The sequence below is a fragment of the Puma concolor genome, chromosome D1 (assembly GCF_028749965.1).
Source record: "Puma concolor isolate L17-30 chromosome D1, mPumCon1.1.hap2, whole genome shotgun sequence".
Lineage (NCBI taxonomy): Eukaryota > Metazoa > Chordata > Mammalia > Carnivora > Felidae > Puma > Puma concolor.
Window position 1 is genome coordinate 62,440,866 of NC_141676.1, and position 17,528 is coordinate 62,458,393.

Consider the following 17,528-nt stretch of genomic DNA (forward strand, 5'->3'; position numbering starts at 1 on the left):
TGTGCATAAGAATTTACTTGATATGGTTAATAAATGAACAAAGGCTGAAGGCAAGGATGTATACAAAGGTGTTTGGAGGAAATAATATCATGTACAAATAAAAGAAGTTAAGTGATTTGATAATTGGTGTTTACGAATCTAAAAATAAAAATATTTTGCAATTATGGATCAAAATAGATGGCCACACTTTCTTCAACAAGATTATGAACTATCCTGTTTTCAAAAGTATTACTTTTTGATGATGAGAGTGCAAGAACCAGAAGTAATAATAAGCTAGACATTATTAAAGAAGTATTTGAAATCGAGAATCTGTATTAAATATAGATATATTTCTGGTTCATGCCATGGCAGTCAATAAATAGCTACATTCAAAGTGCTGTGTCTAGATGGGGTATTTTTAAAACCCAGAAAAGTGGGAATAAAAATTGAGGTTTGCTACCATCATCAAGACAATGAAAAACAACCCCAGGAATCGGAAAAAAAAAATTTGTAAATCATATATCTGATAAGGGACTTATATCCAGAGTATATAAAGAACTCTCACAACTAAATAATAAAAGACAACCAAACCAAAAAAAAAAAGAACCAAAGACTTAAATAGACATTCTTCCACAGAAGATACCCAAATGGCCAACAGGCACACTCACCATCAGTAGTCATTAGGGAAATGAAAATCAAAACCATAATAAGATGCCATTTTGGCACAATAAAAAAGACATACAGTACGTGTTGACAAGAATGTAATGCAGGCACTGTGGAAAACAGCCTAGCAGTTCCTCACAGTTCCTACCATGTGACACACAGGTTCCATTTCTAAGTACCTATCAAGAGAAATGGTCACACAAATATTTGCACTCAAATATTCACTATTCGCTATCACTATATTCGCTCTTACTAATAATAGCCAAAAAGTAGAAATAACCCAAATGCCCATTATTACCTGCTGAATGTATAAACAACTATAGTATACTCATATATGTTATTTGGCAATAAAATCAAATGAAATACTACTACATGCTGCAATGTGTACAGACATTGAAAATATTATGCAAAGTGGAACAAAATATGATATACTATGTATTTCATTTGTATGAAATATCCAGAATGGGCAAATGCACAGACACATAAAGTAGACAAGTGGTTGCACAGAGTGGGAGGGAGGATAGAGGGTAAGTGCTAATGGGAAAAAGTTTCTTTTTGGATGACAAAAATATTCTTAAATTAGATTATGGTGATATTTGAACTGTGAAAATACACTAAAACCCATTGAATTGTATCCTTTAAATTGATAAATTTTATGGTAAGCAAGTTATCTCTCAATAAATTAGTCTGTAAAAATTTGGGTTTGCTATGTTTAAATTCTTATTAAAATTCTAATAAAGTTGATTTTCACTATTTCTTTATTTTTGCTTCTGAAAATTATTCAGAAGATGGCTTAAAAATATTTATTAAAAATAAGGTGAATTATCCCCAGATGGTAAAAGGTGATGACTATTTTCTTGGTACAGTGAGGGTTAATCAAGCTTCCTAAATGGATATTTAGATTATTAATTTTCCCTAGAGTAAATAAAGTTGCTTTCAGCATTTTTGTTTATACATCTTTACAAAGTTGTAAGATCATTCTCTTAAGAAAAATTCCTAGACATGAAATCCTTGGTAAAAGGTATTTCTATAGAGAGGCTCTACCAATTTATATTTCCAACAGCAATGTTCAAGAGGAAAACATGTTTTATCCTGAAATATGCTTGCCTTCATAGCTTACTAAAAAAATACATCATAAGGAAAAAACACCTGTTAACAAAACACCAAAAGCAAAAAGCAAAAGCAAAACAAAACCAACAAAGAAAGAAAAACAATAATGATCAGGGGTGCCTGGCTCAGATCATGATCTTGTGGTCTGTGAGTTCAAGCCCCACATCCAGCTCTGTGCTGACAGCTCAGAGCCTGTAGCCTGCTTCAGATTCTGTGTCTCCCTCTCTCTGCCCCTCCCCTGCTCACACATTCTCTCTCTCTCTCAAGAACATTAAAAAATAAATAAAATAAAAAATAAAATAAAAATAAAATAAATAAAATAAAATAAAATAAAACATAAAACAATAAAACATTAAATAAACAATAACACATAAACAATAAAACATTAAAAAATAAAAAATAAAAATAAAATAAAATAAAATAAAGAAAAGAAAAGAAAAGAAAAAACCAATAATAATCAAAAGCTGTTTCAAATACATGAGGTTGAATATTTTCCTTATTCTGGCTTTAACTGACAAGAAATGTAAATTTTTATTACATGACATATCTGAACATAGGTTTTGCAATTTAGTATTCCTAATTTTCTCAGAATAAATATGTCATGTATAAGTTATATTTAGAGGCAGAATATGATAAAAACACTTAGCTTTCTCTTATTTAAAAAACGTATTTATAGCTGTGTCTACTGAGGGTGTAGAAGCAATAATCCCCCTAGAGCAGCAAGATACCCAGTGACTGAGTCTTGGTTTCTAAAATAACACTTTCCAGTAAAAGGAACCAAGTCTCTGAAGAAATGGCTGATTCTGGGTCTGGGTAGGGAAAATTAAAAACCTAAGATAAATGCCAAAACTTGGGAGCAACCAAGGTATCCCTCGGCAGGTGAATGGATAAACTATGGTCCATCCAGATTAACAGAATATTATTCAGCACTAAAAAGAAATGAGCTATCCAGACCTGGAGGAACCTTGAATGTATACGACACTAAGTGAAAGAAACCACTCTTAAAAGGCTACTTACTCTACGATTCCAACTATAGGACATTCTGAAAAAGGCAAAACTCTGGAGGCAGTAAAAAGAACAGTGGTTGCCAGGGATTAAGAGGGAGGGAGTGATGAATAGGAAGAGCACATTTAGGTCCTTGATCCATTTTGAGTTTATTTTTTGTGAATGGTGTAAGAAAGTGGTCTCGTTTCATTCTTCTGCATGTTGCTGTCCAGTTCTCTCAGCACCGTTTGCTAAAGAGACTGTCTTTTTTCCATTGGATACTCCTTCCTGCTTTGTCAACGATTAGTTGGCCATATATTTGTAGGTCCAATTCTGGGTTCTCTATTCTATTCCACTGGTCTATGTGTCTGTTTTTGTGCCAATACCATACTGTCTTGATGTTACAGCTTTGTAGCAGAGGCTGAAGTCTGGGATTGTGATGCCTCCCGCTTTGGTTTTCTTTTTCAGTATTAAAAATAGAACTACCCTACGACTCAGCAATAGCACTACTAGGAATTTACCCAAAGGATACGGGAGTGCTGATGTACAGGGGCACATGCCACAATGTTTATAGCAGCGCTTTCAACAATAGCCAAATTATGGAAACAGCCTAAATGTCTATCAACTGATGAATGGATAAAGAAGATGTGGTTTATATCTACAGTGGAATACTACTTGGCAAAAATGAGAAAGAATGAAATCATGCCACTTGCAGCAACTGGAAGGTATTATGTTAAGTGAAATAAGTCAGTCAGAGAAAGACAGATATCATATGTGTTCACTCATATGTGGAACTTGAGAAACTTGACAGAAGACCATGGGGGAAGGGAAGGAGAAAAAAAATAGTTACAAACAGAGAGGGAGGAAAGCAAACCATAAGAGACTCTTAAATAGAGAACAAACCGAGGGCGAACGAGGGGTTGGGGGAGAGGGGAAAATGGGTGATGGGCATTCAAGAGGGCACTTGTTGGGATGGGCACTGGGTGTTGTATGTAAGCAATGAACCATAGGAATCTACCGCCAAAACACTGTACACACTGTATGTTAGCCAATTTGACAATAAATTATATTTTTAAAAAATCTAAAAAAATAAAATCACCTTTTTGCACCAAAAAAAAAAGGGAGGGGGAAGAGCACAGAGGACTTTTAGGATAGTGAAACTATTCTAAATGATACTATAATGGCAGATATATGCCATTATTACACATTTGTCCAAAACAATAGAATGTACACCACCAAAAGTGAATCCTAATGTAAACTACAAACTTAAGAGTATTAATAATGTGTCAGTGTAGGTTCACTGATCTAAATAAATAAATAAATAAATAAGGGGTGTCTTATAGTACCAGAGAATAAGGAAGTACTCAAAAAACAAAATGATAGGGGCATGTCAAAAGGATATGAGAGTTGATGTGAATGAGTTGCCAACAGCTAAAACTACAACAGTTTGAACAACAAAATACGTAACAGAACTAGAGTATAACCCAACCTATAAAATAAATACATGAGTCCCTCCTGATATAAGTGAGTACAAAAACCACTAAGAGGGAAGTGGTAACAAATGTTCCATACAGAAGAATTCCAAATACCCTACCTTCCAGGAGGTGATGCTTAATTCCATCTCCCACCTCCCTAGAGTGAGGGTGGGCTAGACCTGGTGACTTACTTCCAAAGAACAAAGAAAGGGAAAAATAGTATATTTTCAGTGGAGAAACCCAACAGACACTATTTTAGCCAAGTAATAAAGGTTAATAATATTAATATTAATAAAGGTTAACATGGATGTCACATACCCCCTGATATCAGATCACTTCACCTGTATAGTACTCTTTCCAAAAACCCATATAACCGCAGTTTAAATATGAGAAAAACATCAGACAAATCCAGACTGGGATACATTCTACAAGTCATGAAAAAGAAAAAAAGACTGACGAATTGATACAGACTAGAAGAGACTGGGGAGGCATAACAAACTGGATCCTGGAAGAAGGCACTGCTGGAAAACATGAAATCCAAATAAAGTCTGGAGTGCAGTTAATAGTAATGTATTAACATTGGGTTCTTAGTTTTGTTGGCTGTATCATGGCAATGTACAATAGTAATAATGGGGGAAACTGGGCAAGAGGTATAAAAAAGTCTGCACTATCTGTGCAACTTTTATATATTTAAAAATTGCTCAAAATTAGAAAGTTTATTAAAAACAACAACAAAATTAAACTTTAATATGGAGCCATAAAACCACTAAACCAACATAGATATTTTTTTGAAAAATGTTGACGTTCCAAATTTAACTACCATTTACTCCATTTTGAAAGTCCGCTAAATAGGGGTGCCTGGGTGCTCAGTCAGTTGAGCATCCGACTTCAGCTCAGGGCATGATCAGGTTTGTGAGTTTGAGCCCCGCATCAGGCTCACTGCTGTCAGCACTGAGCCTGCTTCAGATCCTCTGACCCCCAATCTCTCCCTACTCATGCTCTCTCTCTCTCAAAAACAAAACAAAATTTGAAAGTCTGCTGAATAAAATGAAAGAAAAAGCAGAGGGAAGAGTAACAATTTTTCATTGGAGATTAAATCAGGCATTAATCTGAAACATGAGGTACTGCATATTAATAGTCCTAGAACTATGCATATTCAACTAGATACATTTGACTGACTTATTAGAAATACTTCAAAACACATTAAACAATACTGAACCTCCTCTTCTGCCAATTTAATCTTCTGTCAGGTTTCGCTGTACATTGTGTTCTATGGTTTCTTTCACGTTACTGAGAAAGAGGGAACATATTTAATCCACTAGTTGGTATTATAATGGCAAACACTTGGTAAATTTATATCTTTCACGTATTAGGACATTTCTGAGGGGAAGGTACTTTGCCATTAACTTTATAGATAAAAAAAAAAAAGAAAACCAAAAAATTAAGAAAGATTATGCAAAAAACTTGGATGTAAGGCCAAAATGTAAACAGTGTGTCCTTTCAACGGACTATGAGGACACAGACCCATTCAAATGTTATTTAATTGCTTATCAGAAAGTACTCTGCTCTATTATTCTATTTACTATTGAATTAAATACCCCAGATTAAGTAAATTCACATGTTAACTTGTAGATTTTTGTCTAGTAGAGCTGCAAATCATTTCTGTCAGGTAGAAGAGAAAATTCCAAATTAAAGAAATGGTGTCTAGGACATTATTAACCAGTTTGTAACTACCCTAGTAATCTTATTCTAAAATTCCTTTCTTAAATTGCCTATGAATACACAGCTTTTCAAATGCTCTCTGAACTAGTCTTACTCCTTTACTTGTTCCCTCAGTAATTAATGAATTGAATAAAATATTTGATACATGTTCAGTTTATATTTGTATGAGGCATGATTTTAATTAAAAAAAATTTTTTTTTAACATTTATTTATTTTTGAGACAGAGACAGAGCATGAACGGGGGAGGGTCAGAGAGAGGGAGACACAGAATCTGAAACAGGCTCCAGGCTCTGAGCTGTCAGCACAGAGCCCGACGTGGGGCTCAAACTCACGGACCGCGAGATCATGACCTGAGTCGAAGTCGGCCACTTAACCGACCGAGCCACCCAGGCACCCCTTTAATTTTTTAAAATTATGCTTTGAAAGGCATACGGAATTTTCCATGACATGCCTAACATGACCTTTTCCACACACAGCTCTGCAAATCCTACACTCTCACAGGGCTATTACAATAATAGGTTTTCTGGACAGTATTCTGATAGTCTTGTTAATTATCTGGTTATTAGACTTATCAAATAACAATTTCTGTCTCAAAGATAAATCAGAAAAAAGAATCTAAGTAAAGTATATGTTATTTTCAAGACCATGTGATCTGACTTCCAAGACTTTCTGATTTGTCATATGTCGCTCCTGATGGTTCTGTGGGTTAATTTTCTATATTTAAGCCAATTACTTAAAAAATTTTTTTCTTCCATCTGTTCCAGGTACTACTTTTTTTGTTTTTGTTTTTTTTAAATGAAAGGGGCTAATACCTGGCTCTGATGTGAACTAAAACTGCCTTTACTTTCATAAACATGATTAAGTACACGTAAATTGTGAGATTTACGCAAAAAAAAAAAAAAAAAAAAAAAAAAAATTAGCAGAAAGAAAAAAAATCACAACTTCATCTTTCCAGTATTATATTTTTCACTAAAACCAGAAGTCTAGACTACTGTATTTTTGGAAGAAACCTGGTTATTGTGAAATCTAAATGTACTCTGGTGAATTCAAGTGGACTAATTATAAACACTAATTTCAATTTTTAGGTTTTAGCATTGGGAAGAAAAGCATTATTTCACACTTACACAACCCATAATCAGTAGTCTATTAAAGCAAAAGAGAAAGAAAATTCTGTACCCTGACATCACTTCTAGGTGAAGTTGTCCCGAAACAGTTAAGAAAGCAGGAACATTGAAGAAATTCTCCTCAGGCACCTTAATTTTACTTGAAGGCTGCAAATGAAAAACACGAACCACAAAAAGCTATGAGATGTTTTGTTCTACTTTTTGCATTCACATACATGCCACAACTAAAAATTACAATGCAATTAAACATATGTGAGGACAAGTCATTTTCTTAAAAATGGAGGCAGTTCTCAGTATATTCTTAAAAGAGAAGATGCCTACTTGGAAAGTGCTAAGGTCAAGGAAGTTTGCTCTGTATTTTCAAAATGTACAACAACCAAAGGGCAAAGTACTTCTGTCACAAAATACATTTCTGCATAAAAAGTATTTCTGATTGATGGGGCGCCTAGGTGGCTCAGTCAGTTAAGCGTCCGACTTCAGCTCAGGCCATGATCTCACAGTCCGTGAGTTTGAACCCCGTGTTGGGTTCTGTGCTGACAGCTCAGAGCCTGGAGCCTGTTTCAGATTCTGTGTCTCCCTCTCTCTCTGACCTTCCCCCATTCATGCTCTGTCTCTCTCTGTCTCAAAAATAAATAAATGTTAAAAAAAAAAAAAAAGTATTTCTGATTGAGAGACAAGCCAAAGTAAGACATTATGAATTAAAATTTTAAATGTGAAGAATTATAGAATCTCTTAAAATTCTGACCTATGCTTGAGATTTGATTTTCTCAAGGGAATAGCCTCTAGAACATGTGTTGTCCTATTATTAAATTTTATTAATAATGCTTTTAATGCAGATTTTTATAAACACATTATAAACTTTTATATACATTATTTCACTTAATTTCCACCACAACTCAGAGGTAAGAAGAGCAGAACCCTATCTTTAAAAGATATTGGGAGCAACTGGGGCACCTGGGTAGCTCAGGTTTAGGTTAAGCGTCCAATTCTTGGTTTTGGCTCAGGTCACAATCTTGTGGTTTCGTGGGTTCGAGCCCCACGTAGAGCTCAGTGCTGACAGGGTGGAGCTTGCTTGGGCTTCTCTCTCGCTCTCTCTCTCTCTCTCTCTCTACTCCCCCCAGCTTGTACTGTCTCTGTCTCTCTCAAAATAAATAAATAAACTTAAAAATAATATTTAAAAGATTGGGAGCAATTAGATTTAAAGATCTTTACAAATTTACAAAAGAGCGTGCTCATTCTATTTGAAACAGGTAGGAAACAAGCCAGGCAACATTTATAACAAGCTAAAAAATTATCTGAAGGTCAACACAATTTAAATAGTATAAATTTAAGGAAGCTTCTGGATCCAGATATGACTATTATACTCACTTTTTTGGAAGAAAATTAATTTACTTATGCTTGTACCTCAAATTGTGCATTTGTTTGAAAGTGTTTTGGTGTAACAGTGTAGTTACTATAGCAATAAAGCCTATTTTATTTTGTTTACTTATATTTTGAGAGAGTGTGTGCAAGCAGGGAAGGGGCAGAGAGAGAATCCCCCAAGGCAGGCTCCATGTTCAATGTGGAGCCCCACGACCATAGGATCACCTAACTGAGCCACCCAGGTGCCTGAAAAAAGCCAATTTTAAATACACAATAGAGAATGTGAAACTCCTTTTAAGAGACTTAGTATCAAATACTGAATTACAGAAATACATGAAACAAAGGCCTCTTAGGGCACGTGGGGGGCTCAGTTGGCTCAGCATCTGACTCTTGATCTTGACTCTGGTCTTGATCTCATGGTCAGGAGTTTGGGCTCTATGCTGGGCACGAAGCCTACTTTAAAAAAAAAAAAAGAAAGAAAGAGAAATGAAGGCATCTTATTTAATTCCATCGGTTTTAAAAATATTGCATATCATATATAGGCATATATGTATATGAATGAGAAATCTAGTGTAAAAATTACCAATTAAAATCATTCATTTATTTTGTAATTGCTGGTTATTTTTCAAACTTACTTTGAAACTGGTCCTAAACGTCCTATCACTGCTTTTTATTTTTTTTAATGTTTATTTATTTAGAGAGGTGGGGCAGGGGGAGAGGGACAGACAGACGGAGGGAGAGAGAGAGAATCCTAAGCAGACTGTTCTGTCAGCATGGAGCCCAAACCCATGAACTGGGAGATCACGACCTGTGCTGAAAAGAAGAGTTGGGCGTTTACCCAAGTGAGCCACCCGGGCACTCCCTATCACTGCTTTTTAAAAATCCATCTCTGAGGGGCGCCTGGGTGGCTTAGGCGGTTGAGCGTCCGACTTCAGCTCAGGTCATGATCTCGTGGTCCGCGAGTTCGAGCCCCGCGTCGGGCTCTGGGCTGATGGCTCAGAGACTGGAGCCTGCTTCCGTTTCTGTGTCTCCCTCTCTCTCTGCCCTTCCCCCGTTCATGCTGTGTCTCTCTCTGTCTCAAAAAATAAATAAATGTTAAAAAAAAATTTTTTTTTAAATAAAAAAAAAATAAAAATCCATCTCTGAATCCCATATTCACTGAAAGGACGTTGTTTCCAGGGACTTAAGTACTCAATACTAACATATTTGCCCTGACATGTGTTAGGATTTCAAATAAAAAAATATATTTCCTCACTCTTTACAAAGCAATTATGATTCAAATAAGGTCCAGCATATTTATAAGAATATTATACTTTCTCCTTTCTTTCACCTCTTTAGTCTATAATTTGTATTGATGTTTTACCTCAACTCCTCCTTAAGTGATTTCTCTCATTTCCTGTACATATAAAAAGTTTCATTTTTATGACTACATTTTAGTCTTTCACTTATTAGCATTTGAACAAAAAGGAATCTGGTCGTCTTACATCTCTTTAATCCAACTTATTTAAATAGGTAAAACATGTCACTACTTCATTATGCCTTCCAATATCATATGTACTCACATACTGAAATTCATACTATGCTTTAAAAATTACTTCCTTTTATTTCTCCTATACACTACAGTTTATACGTTACATTGATTTTTTTTTAATTTTTGTTAATGTTTATTTATTTTTGAGACAGAGACAGAGTGTGGTGAACAGTGGGGAGCAGAGAGAGTGGCAGACACAGAATCTGAAACAGGCTCCAGGCTCTGAGCTGTCAGCACAGAGCCTGACGTGGGGCTGGAACCCACGAACCGTGAGATCATGACCTGAGCCGAAGTCGGACGCCTAACCGACTGAGCCACCCGGGCGCCCCTTAATGTTTATTTATGAAAGAGAGAGAGACAGAGAGACAGAGAGAGAGACAGAGCACGAGTAGGGCAGGAACAGAGAGGGAGACACAGAACTCTAAGCAGGCTCCAGGCTCTGAGCTGTCAGCACAGAGCCCAATGAGGGGCTCGAACCCACAAACTGCAAGATCATGACCTGAGCTGAAGTCAGATGCCCAACCAACTGAGCCACCCAGGCCCCCCACATTACATTGTTTTTTTTTAAACTTCTCTATGAATTAAGTTAGATTACCTATACATTTTACTTCAGAATGTTAAAGAGACGTTACAAAACATTTTAAAAAGGAATTACTGAGAGTGATGTTGGCAAACATGACAGGATGGGTACCTCTGAAGGACTGTCCCTCCACAGAACAACTAAAAATAATGAGTAAAAACTGTCAGAATCAACTGTGGGAACTCTGGAAAACAGTCAAAGCTTTATAGCAACCAAACACATGCTGAATTAAGAGAGAGGAAACTTAAAAGTGATAGACGCCACCCAACAACGGCAGACTGCACATTTGTCTCAAGTACACATGGAATATTGTTGAGGACACCATATCCTAAGACATAAAACACATCTCAATAAACTAAAAAAGAATGAAATCATACAAGTTTTTTTCCTTGGTCATAATGGAGTGAAACCAGAAACGTTAAATGGTGTAGTTGCTTAGGAAAACAGTTTGGTGGTTCCTTAAAAAGATAAAGAATTACTATACAACCTACCAATTCTACTCCTAGGTATATACCTTAAAGAATTAAAGCCAGGTAGTCAGGGTGCCTGAGTGGCTCAGTCAGTTAAACATCCAACACTTGGTTTTGGGTCAGGTCATGATCTCACGGTTTGTGGGTTCGAGCCCTGCGTCGGGCTCTATGTTGACAGCTTGGAGCCTGGAGCCTGCTTCAGATTGTGTCTCCCTCTCTTTCTGCCCCTCCCCTTCCCTCTTGCATGTGCATGCACTCTCTCTCTCTCTCAAAAATAAATAAAACATTAAAAAAAAAAGCCACGTACTCAAATACATATGTGTACCTTAATGTTCATAACAGCACTATTTGCTATAGCCAGAGGTGGAAACAATTCAAATGTCCATTAATGGATAAATGAATGAACAAAATTAATATATGCAAAGAATGGAATAATATTCAGCCAGGAGATGAAATGAAATACTTATATACACATTGAAACATGGCTTACCTTGAACACGTTATGCTAAGTGAAAGTAAGACATAAAAGGCCACATATTGTATGATCCCATTTATAAGGAAATGTCTCAAAGAGGTAAATCCATAAAGACTGGTGAGAGCCATAGGTCTGGAGGAGGAAGGAGAAATGGCAACAGGCAGGAGTTTTCTTTTGGGGTAATGAAAATGTTTTGGAACTTGATACAGGTGGTAGTTATATAACATAAAAATGCATTAAATGCCACAAAATGTACCCTTTAAAATGGTTAATTATGTTATATGAATTTCACCTCAATTTTTTAAAAAGCATATATAAACAAGTAACTATTAGAGATGACAGGGTCAAAAACTAATAACACTGCAAATTTAAGATTAGTAATCTTGGGGCGCCTGGGTGGCGCAGTCGGTTAAGCGTCCGACTTCAGCCAGGTCACGATCTCGCGGTCCGTGAGTTCGAGCCCCACGTCGGGCTCTGGGCTGATGGCTCAGAGCCTGGAGCCTGTTTCCGATTCTGTGTCTCCCTCTCTCTCTGCCCCTCCCCCGTTCATGCTCTGTCTCTCTCTGTCCCAAAAATAAATAAACGTTGAAAAAAAAAAATTTTAAGATTAGTAATCTTAAATACTTGTTAGAAATGAAGAATAAAATATACCAATTATGCATCCAATCTGTGACTTTGCCAGTGGGTAGGACTTCTTTAACAAGATCCACCAAATCCAAATGATAAACTGAAATACGGACAATTATGTTTTAGTTTTTTAAAAATGCTTTTATTTATTTTTGAGAGACAGAGGCAGAGTGAAAGGGAGGCAGCGGATCCGAAGCAAGATCTGCACTGACAGCAGAGAGCCCAGTGCTAGGCTCAGACTTACAAACCATGAGACCATGACCTGAGCCAATGTTGGACACTTAACCGTTCGACTGAGCTACCCAGGCGCCCTGACAAATTTGACATTAGCATTACGGATTTCTATTTAATAAAGAAAGTATATAAGCCAAGTCAGAAGAAGAATGACAGATTAAGAAGAAAATGTTTTCAGGGCACCTGGCTTGCTCAGTCAATAGATAATGTGACTCTTGATCTCAGGGTTGAGTTTGAGCCCCATGTTGGGTGTAGAGATCACTTAATAATAAAATCTTTCAAAAAAGAGTAAAATATTTTCAGCATCTAATATTGACAAATGATTAATGGACAGGATATATAAGGGCCTCCTGCCAAGAAAACAAGAAAATATGCTGCTTCCCAACTGGGCAAGGGATATGAAAAGAGATTTACAAAAAGGAAAATTCAAATGGCTAAGATGAAAGAGGAAACACTCAAATTCATTACAAATTAAAGAAATGCAAATGAAAATAAGGCATTTTAAGAAAAATTCATTACATTTACCAGATTGACAAACATTAGAAAGTTGTTTAATGTCAAGTGTAGGTGTAGACTCAGGGTACGATAGGCAGATTTCTAAGATGTACCCCAAGGTTCTCAACCCCAGCTTTATTTAGTCAACCACTAAGGCAGGAACTGCCAAGAAGGGATTTTGCAATTCAATTTCCAAATCAGAGAACACATGCAGTAATTTCTCTGACATCTGCCGTAGCAACATTTATCTAGATATGTCTACTGAGGCAAAGGAAAGAAAAGCAAAAAAACAAAAACAAAAACAAAAAAACCAAAAACTATTGGGACTACGTCAAAATAAAAAGCTCTGCACATGGAAGGAAAAACAAAACTAAAAGACAACCTACTGAATGGGAGAAGATATTTGCAATAACATATCTGACAAAGGGTTAGTATCCAAAATATATAAAGGATTTATACAGCTCAACACACAAAAACCAAATAGTATTCCCATTAAAAAATGGGCAGAACACATGAACAGACATTTCTCCAAAGAAGACAACCAGATGGCCAACAGACACATGAAAAGATGCTCATCATCACTTATCATCAGGGAAATGCAAATCAAAACTACAATGAGGTATCACCTCATATCTGTCAGAATGGCTAAAATAAAAAACATAAGATACAACAGGTGTTGGCAAGGATGTGGAGAAAGAGGACACCCTCTCTTGCAATGTTGGTGAGAATGCAAACTGGTGCAGCTACTCTGGAAAACTGTATGGAGGCTCCTCAAAAAATTAAAAATAGACCTCCCCTACGATCCAGTAATCGCACTGCTGGGTATTTACCCCCAAAATACAAAAACACGAATTCAAAGTATACATGCACCCTTATATTTATTGCAGCATTATTTACAATAGCCAAATTACGGAAGCACCCCAAGTGTCCATCGACAGATGAATGGATAGACAAGATGTGATATGCATGTGTGTGTGTGTGTGTGTGTGTGTGTGTGTATGTATGATGGATTTATTATATTGTAACAGTGGGATATTATTTAGCCATTAAAAAGTATGAAATCTTGCTATTTGCACAACATAGAGATACAGAGTATAATGCTAAGTGAAATAAGTCAGAAAAAGACAAATATGGGATCTTACTCATAAGCAGAATTTAAGAAACAAAACAAATGAGCAAATAAAAGGAAAAAAGAGAACTATAGAGAAAAGAACCATAGAGAACAAACTGATAGTTACCAGACAAGTGGGTGGGGGGAGGATGGGCGAAATAGAGGATGGGTATTAAAGAATACACTTGTGATGAAAAAAAAAAGCAACGAGCAAAAAATTAAAAAAAAAAATAAAGTAAGATGATACTTATTCCTCCTGCCTTACAGTTTATTTACTAAAAGGTCCCCCAAATACAAAAATAAAATAAACTTCCAAGTCAGATGGCCTCAAGATGTGGAGATTTTCTGGGTGTTCCCAACCTAACCACGTGAGCCCTTTAAAAGCAGAATTTTCTACAGCTGGTTGCAAAAGAGGAAGTCAGAGATTTGAAGAAGGACAAGGATTCAACAAGCTGTCACTGGCTTTGAGAGAGAAGGCCACATGCAATATATTCCTGGATATATATTCCAGAAAAATTTTTATACAAGTCCATTAGGGAATACATTGAAGACCATTTACGCAGTACTTTTTTTCTGGGTGTAACTTGGAACTGGACACAACCAAAGAGACCTTAACTAGAAGAATGAATAAGTAAAATGTAGCAGAAAAATACCACTGAAGATTTTGTACCAATGAGAAGCAACAAATAAATGTACCTACAGGGACAGAATTTCAACAGAGTTAAATGGGAAAAAGTAGGAAACAGAACAAGATGCATGGTACATTATCATTAATGTAAACTAAAAGCACATATAAAAGATCACTCATATTTTATGAGACTATAGACACAATAAAAGATGACATATCAACAATATTAAAGTGAGTACCTCCAAAAGAGAAGAAAAAAGAATGGGAGAGGAGATTGGAATAAAGAGGAAAAAATAAAACAAGAAAGGGACTATGTTGAATTGTGTTTTGCCAGCTTGGCATTACTGTCCCCATCCAAACTAAGGACTATGTTTCCTAAAATTCCCTTTCCTGCTTGGTTCCAGGTTATAGTTGGTCATCTACTATTGGAGAGGTAAGTGCAAAAGATTTGAGAGGAGAAAATAAAGCTCAAGTCGTGACTCTCAGAAGACTGTGGCAGTCTGCCCCAGTGACACACATATACTGAAGGGCTGGGTAATCTCTAGTTTCTAGCTCTTCTGTACTACTGACCAATGGTAGCTCTAAGGCAACCACCAAGTGCTGTACTGCAATTACTACAGAGTTAGATTAGATTAGATTAGATTAGATTAGATTAGATTAACTGAATTAATGGCTTCAATTTTTCACACCTCTCTGTATTGGCACCCCTTAGTATATCACACCCTAACTCTGAGTTTGGCCATGTGACTTGTTTTGACTAATGGTATGGTAACAAAAATTTACAAAAATAGTAGCTGTGCATTTCCACATTCCTTCTTGGACCTATGCTACCAAACACATGCCCTGATTAGGCATGTCTGAGAGACATGTGAGGTCATCTAGATTGGCCAGTTTCCAGCTAAACCATCAGCTAACCAAGTCCAACTGAGATCAGTATCATCCAAATGACCTGTAGACTCATAGGAAAGAATAAATGGTTTTGTTACAAAGTAATACGACACAAGTGCCTTGGGAAGACCAATAACGACAGTGCACCATGAATGAAAATTATGTTTAACTGAACTCAATATTGCTGAGATTAAAAGAATACACATTCGGAGGTGCCTGGGTGGCTCAGTTGGTTGAGTGTCTGCCTCTTGATTTTGACTCAGGTCATGACCTCACCGTTCTTGAAATTGAACCCTGTGTCAGGATCTGCGCTGACAGCTTAGAGCCTGCTTGGAATTCTCTCCCGCTCTCTCTGACCCTCCCCTGCTTGAGCACTCTCTTTCTCTCTTTACCAAAATGAGTAAACATTTAAAAAGAAAAAAAGAAAAAAAAAAGGGGGTGCTTGGGTGGCTCAGTTGGTTGAGTGTCTGCCTCTTGATTTTGACTCAGGTCATGACCTCACCGTTCTTGAAATTGAACCCTGTGTCAGGATCTGCACTGACAGCTTAGAGCCTGCTTGGAATTCTCTCCCGCTCTCTCTGACCCTCCCCTGCTTGAGCACTCTCTTTCTCTCTTTACCAAAATGAGTAAACATTTAAAAAGAAAAAAAGAAAAAAAAAAGGGGGTGCTTGGGTGGCTCAGTTAGTTAAGAGTCCAACTTCGGGTAGTGGGATTGAGTCCCACATTGGGCTCAGCACTGAGTATGGAGCCTGCTTGGGATTCATTCTCTCTCTCTCTCTCTCTCTCTGCCCCCTGCCCCACTCACCTGTGCTCTCTCTAAAAAACAAAGCAAAACAAAACAGAAAACCAAAAAACAAACCCCAAAATACATTTAAAATAAAATATTTTTCAACGTGTTTTATTTATTTTTGGGACAGAGAGAGACAGAGCATGAACGGGGGAGGGGCAGAGAGAGAGGGAGACACAGAATCGGAAACAGGCTCCAGGCTCCGAGCCATCAGCCCAGAGCCTGACGCGGGGCTCGAACTCACGGTTTGCGAGATCGTGACCTGGCTGAAGCCGGACGCTTAACCGACTACGCCACCCAGGCGCCCCTAAAATAAAATATTTTTTAAAGTAGGACTCTGAGGTACTATCAGCAGGTACTCAAATGGTATATGGGTTTTATTCCCTGTGTATTCGTTTTTTTTTTTTCATTATCTGTTTTTGACACAGGCTTCATTTATTATTATTATTGCTGTTGTTTTAAAGTAAGCTCTATGCCCAATGTGGTGCTTAAACTCATGATCCTGAGATCAAGAATTGTATGCTCTAATGAACGAGCCAGCCAGGTGCCCCATTCTCTGTGTATTCTTTATCACATAAACATTAATGATTTTATCTTTTGTCCTATGGTGGCATGGATTCCTTTGATCGGCACCAATAAAAAAATTTAAAAAACAAGAACAAAGTATGGAACAAAGTCAAATACCAGGAAGAATGTTGGTGGTTACACTGCACTACCTGTAATGAAAACAGTTGAGGGAAGGCCAAGAGAAGAGAAGGCCAAGTGATCACTGAGTTCTTTGAATAGGGAATGAATTTATACATCTTAGTATATTAAACACCTAGCACAGTGCCAGAGACGAGTTAATTGTTCCAAAAATGCTTGTTAACCAAGAGTGATGTCAAGTGTGAGTGGAGGGAGTTAGCCATCAGAAATCAGAAGAGACGAAGTCCGATAAAAAGAAAGCAAGGAAAGGGGCGCCTGGGTGGCTCACTTGATTAAGGGATTGACTCTTGATATCTGCTCAGGTAATGATCTCATGGTTCATGGGTTCAAATCCTGCATCAGGCTCTGTGCTGACAGCACGGAGCCTGCTTGGGATTCTCTCTCTCCCTCTCTCCCTGCCCCCCCCCCCCAACTTGCACCCTCTCTCTCAAAATAAACAAAACATTAAAAAAGAGGGAAAAAAAAAAACAAGCAGCAAGGAAAGCACAAAAGGCATATGTAGCACATTTAGCCATAAAAGCTTCTAGCAAAGTGTCATGGCTTTGCTGGTCTAAAAGATACCTTTGGGCACTTTTAGC

The 17,528-nt window shown here is 37.1% G+C and overlaps 1 protein-coding gene across 8 annotated transcripts in view; it reads right to left on the bottom strand.

Annotated features, from left to right (window-relative positions):
- NARS2 (asparaginyl-tRNA synthetase 2, mitochondrial) overlaps positions 1-17,528 on the bottom strand; it is a 139,646-nt gene that overhangs the window by 66,548 nt on the left and 55,570 nt on the right. For 6 of the 8 annotated variants that reach the window (XR_015241125.1, XM_086678418.1, XM_086678420.1 and 3 more), the window contains one exon: positions 7,110-7,204. The exons of the other annotated variants lie outside the window; for them this stretch is intronic. Coding sequence is in view for 5 of the 6 variants with exons in the window: in XM_086678418.1 (XP_086534544.1) it covers positions 7,110-7,204 (95 nt within the window). In the remaining variant the exon portion in view is untranslated. The remainder of the gene's footprint in view (positions 1-7,109; positions 7,205-17,528) is intronic. 8 annotated transcript variants of the gene reach the window in all.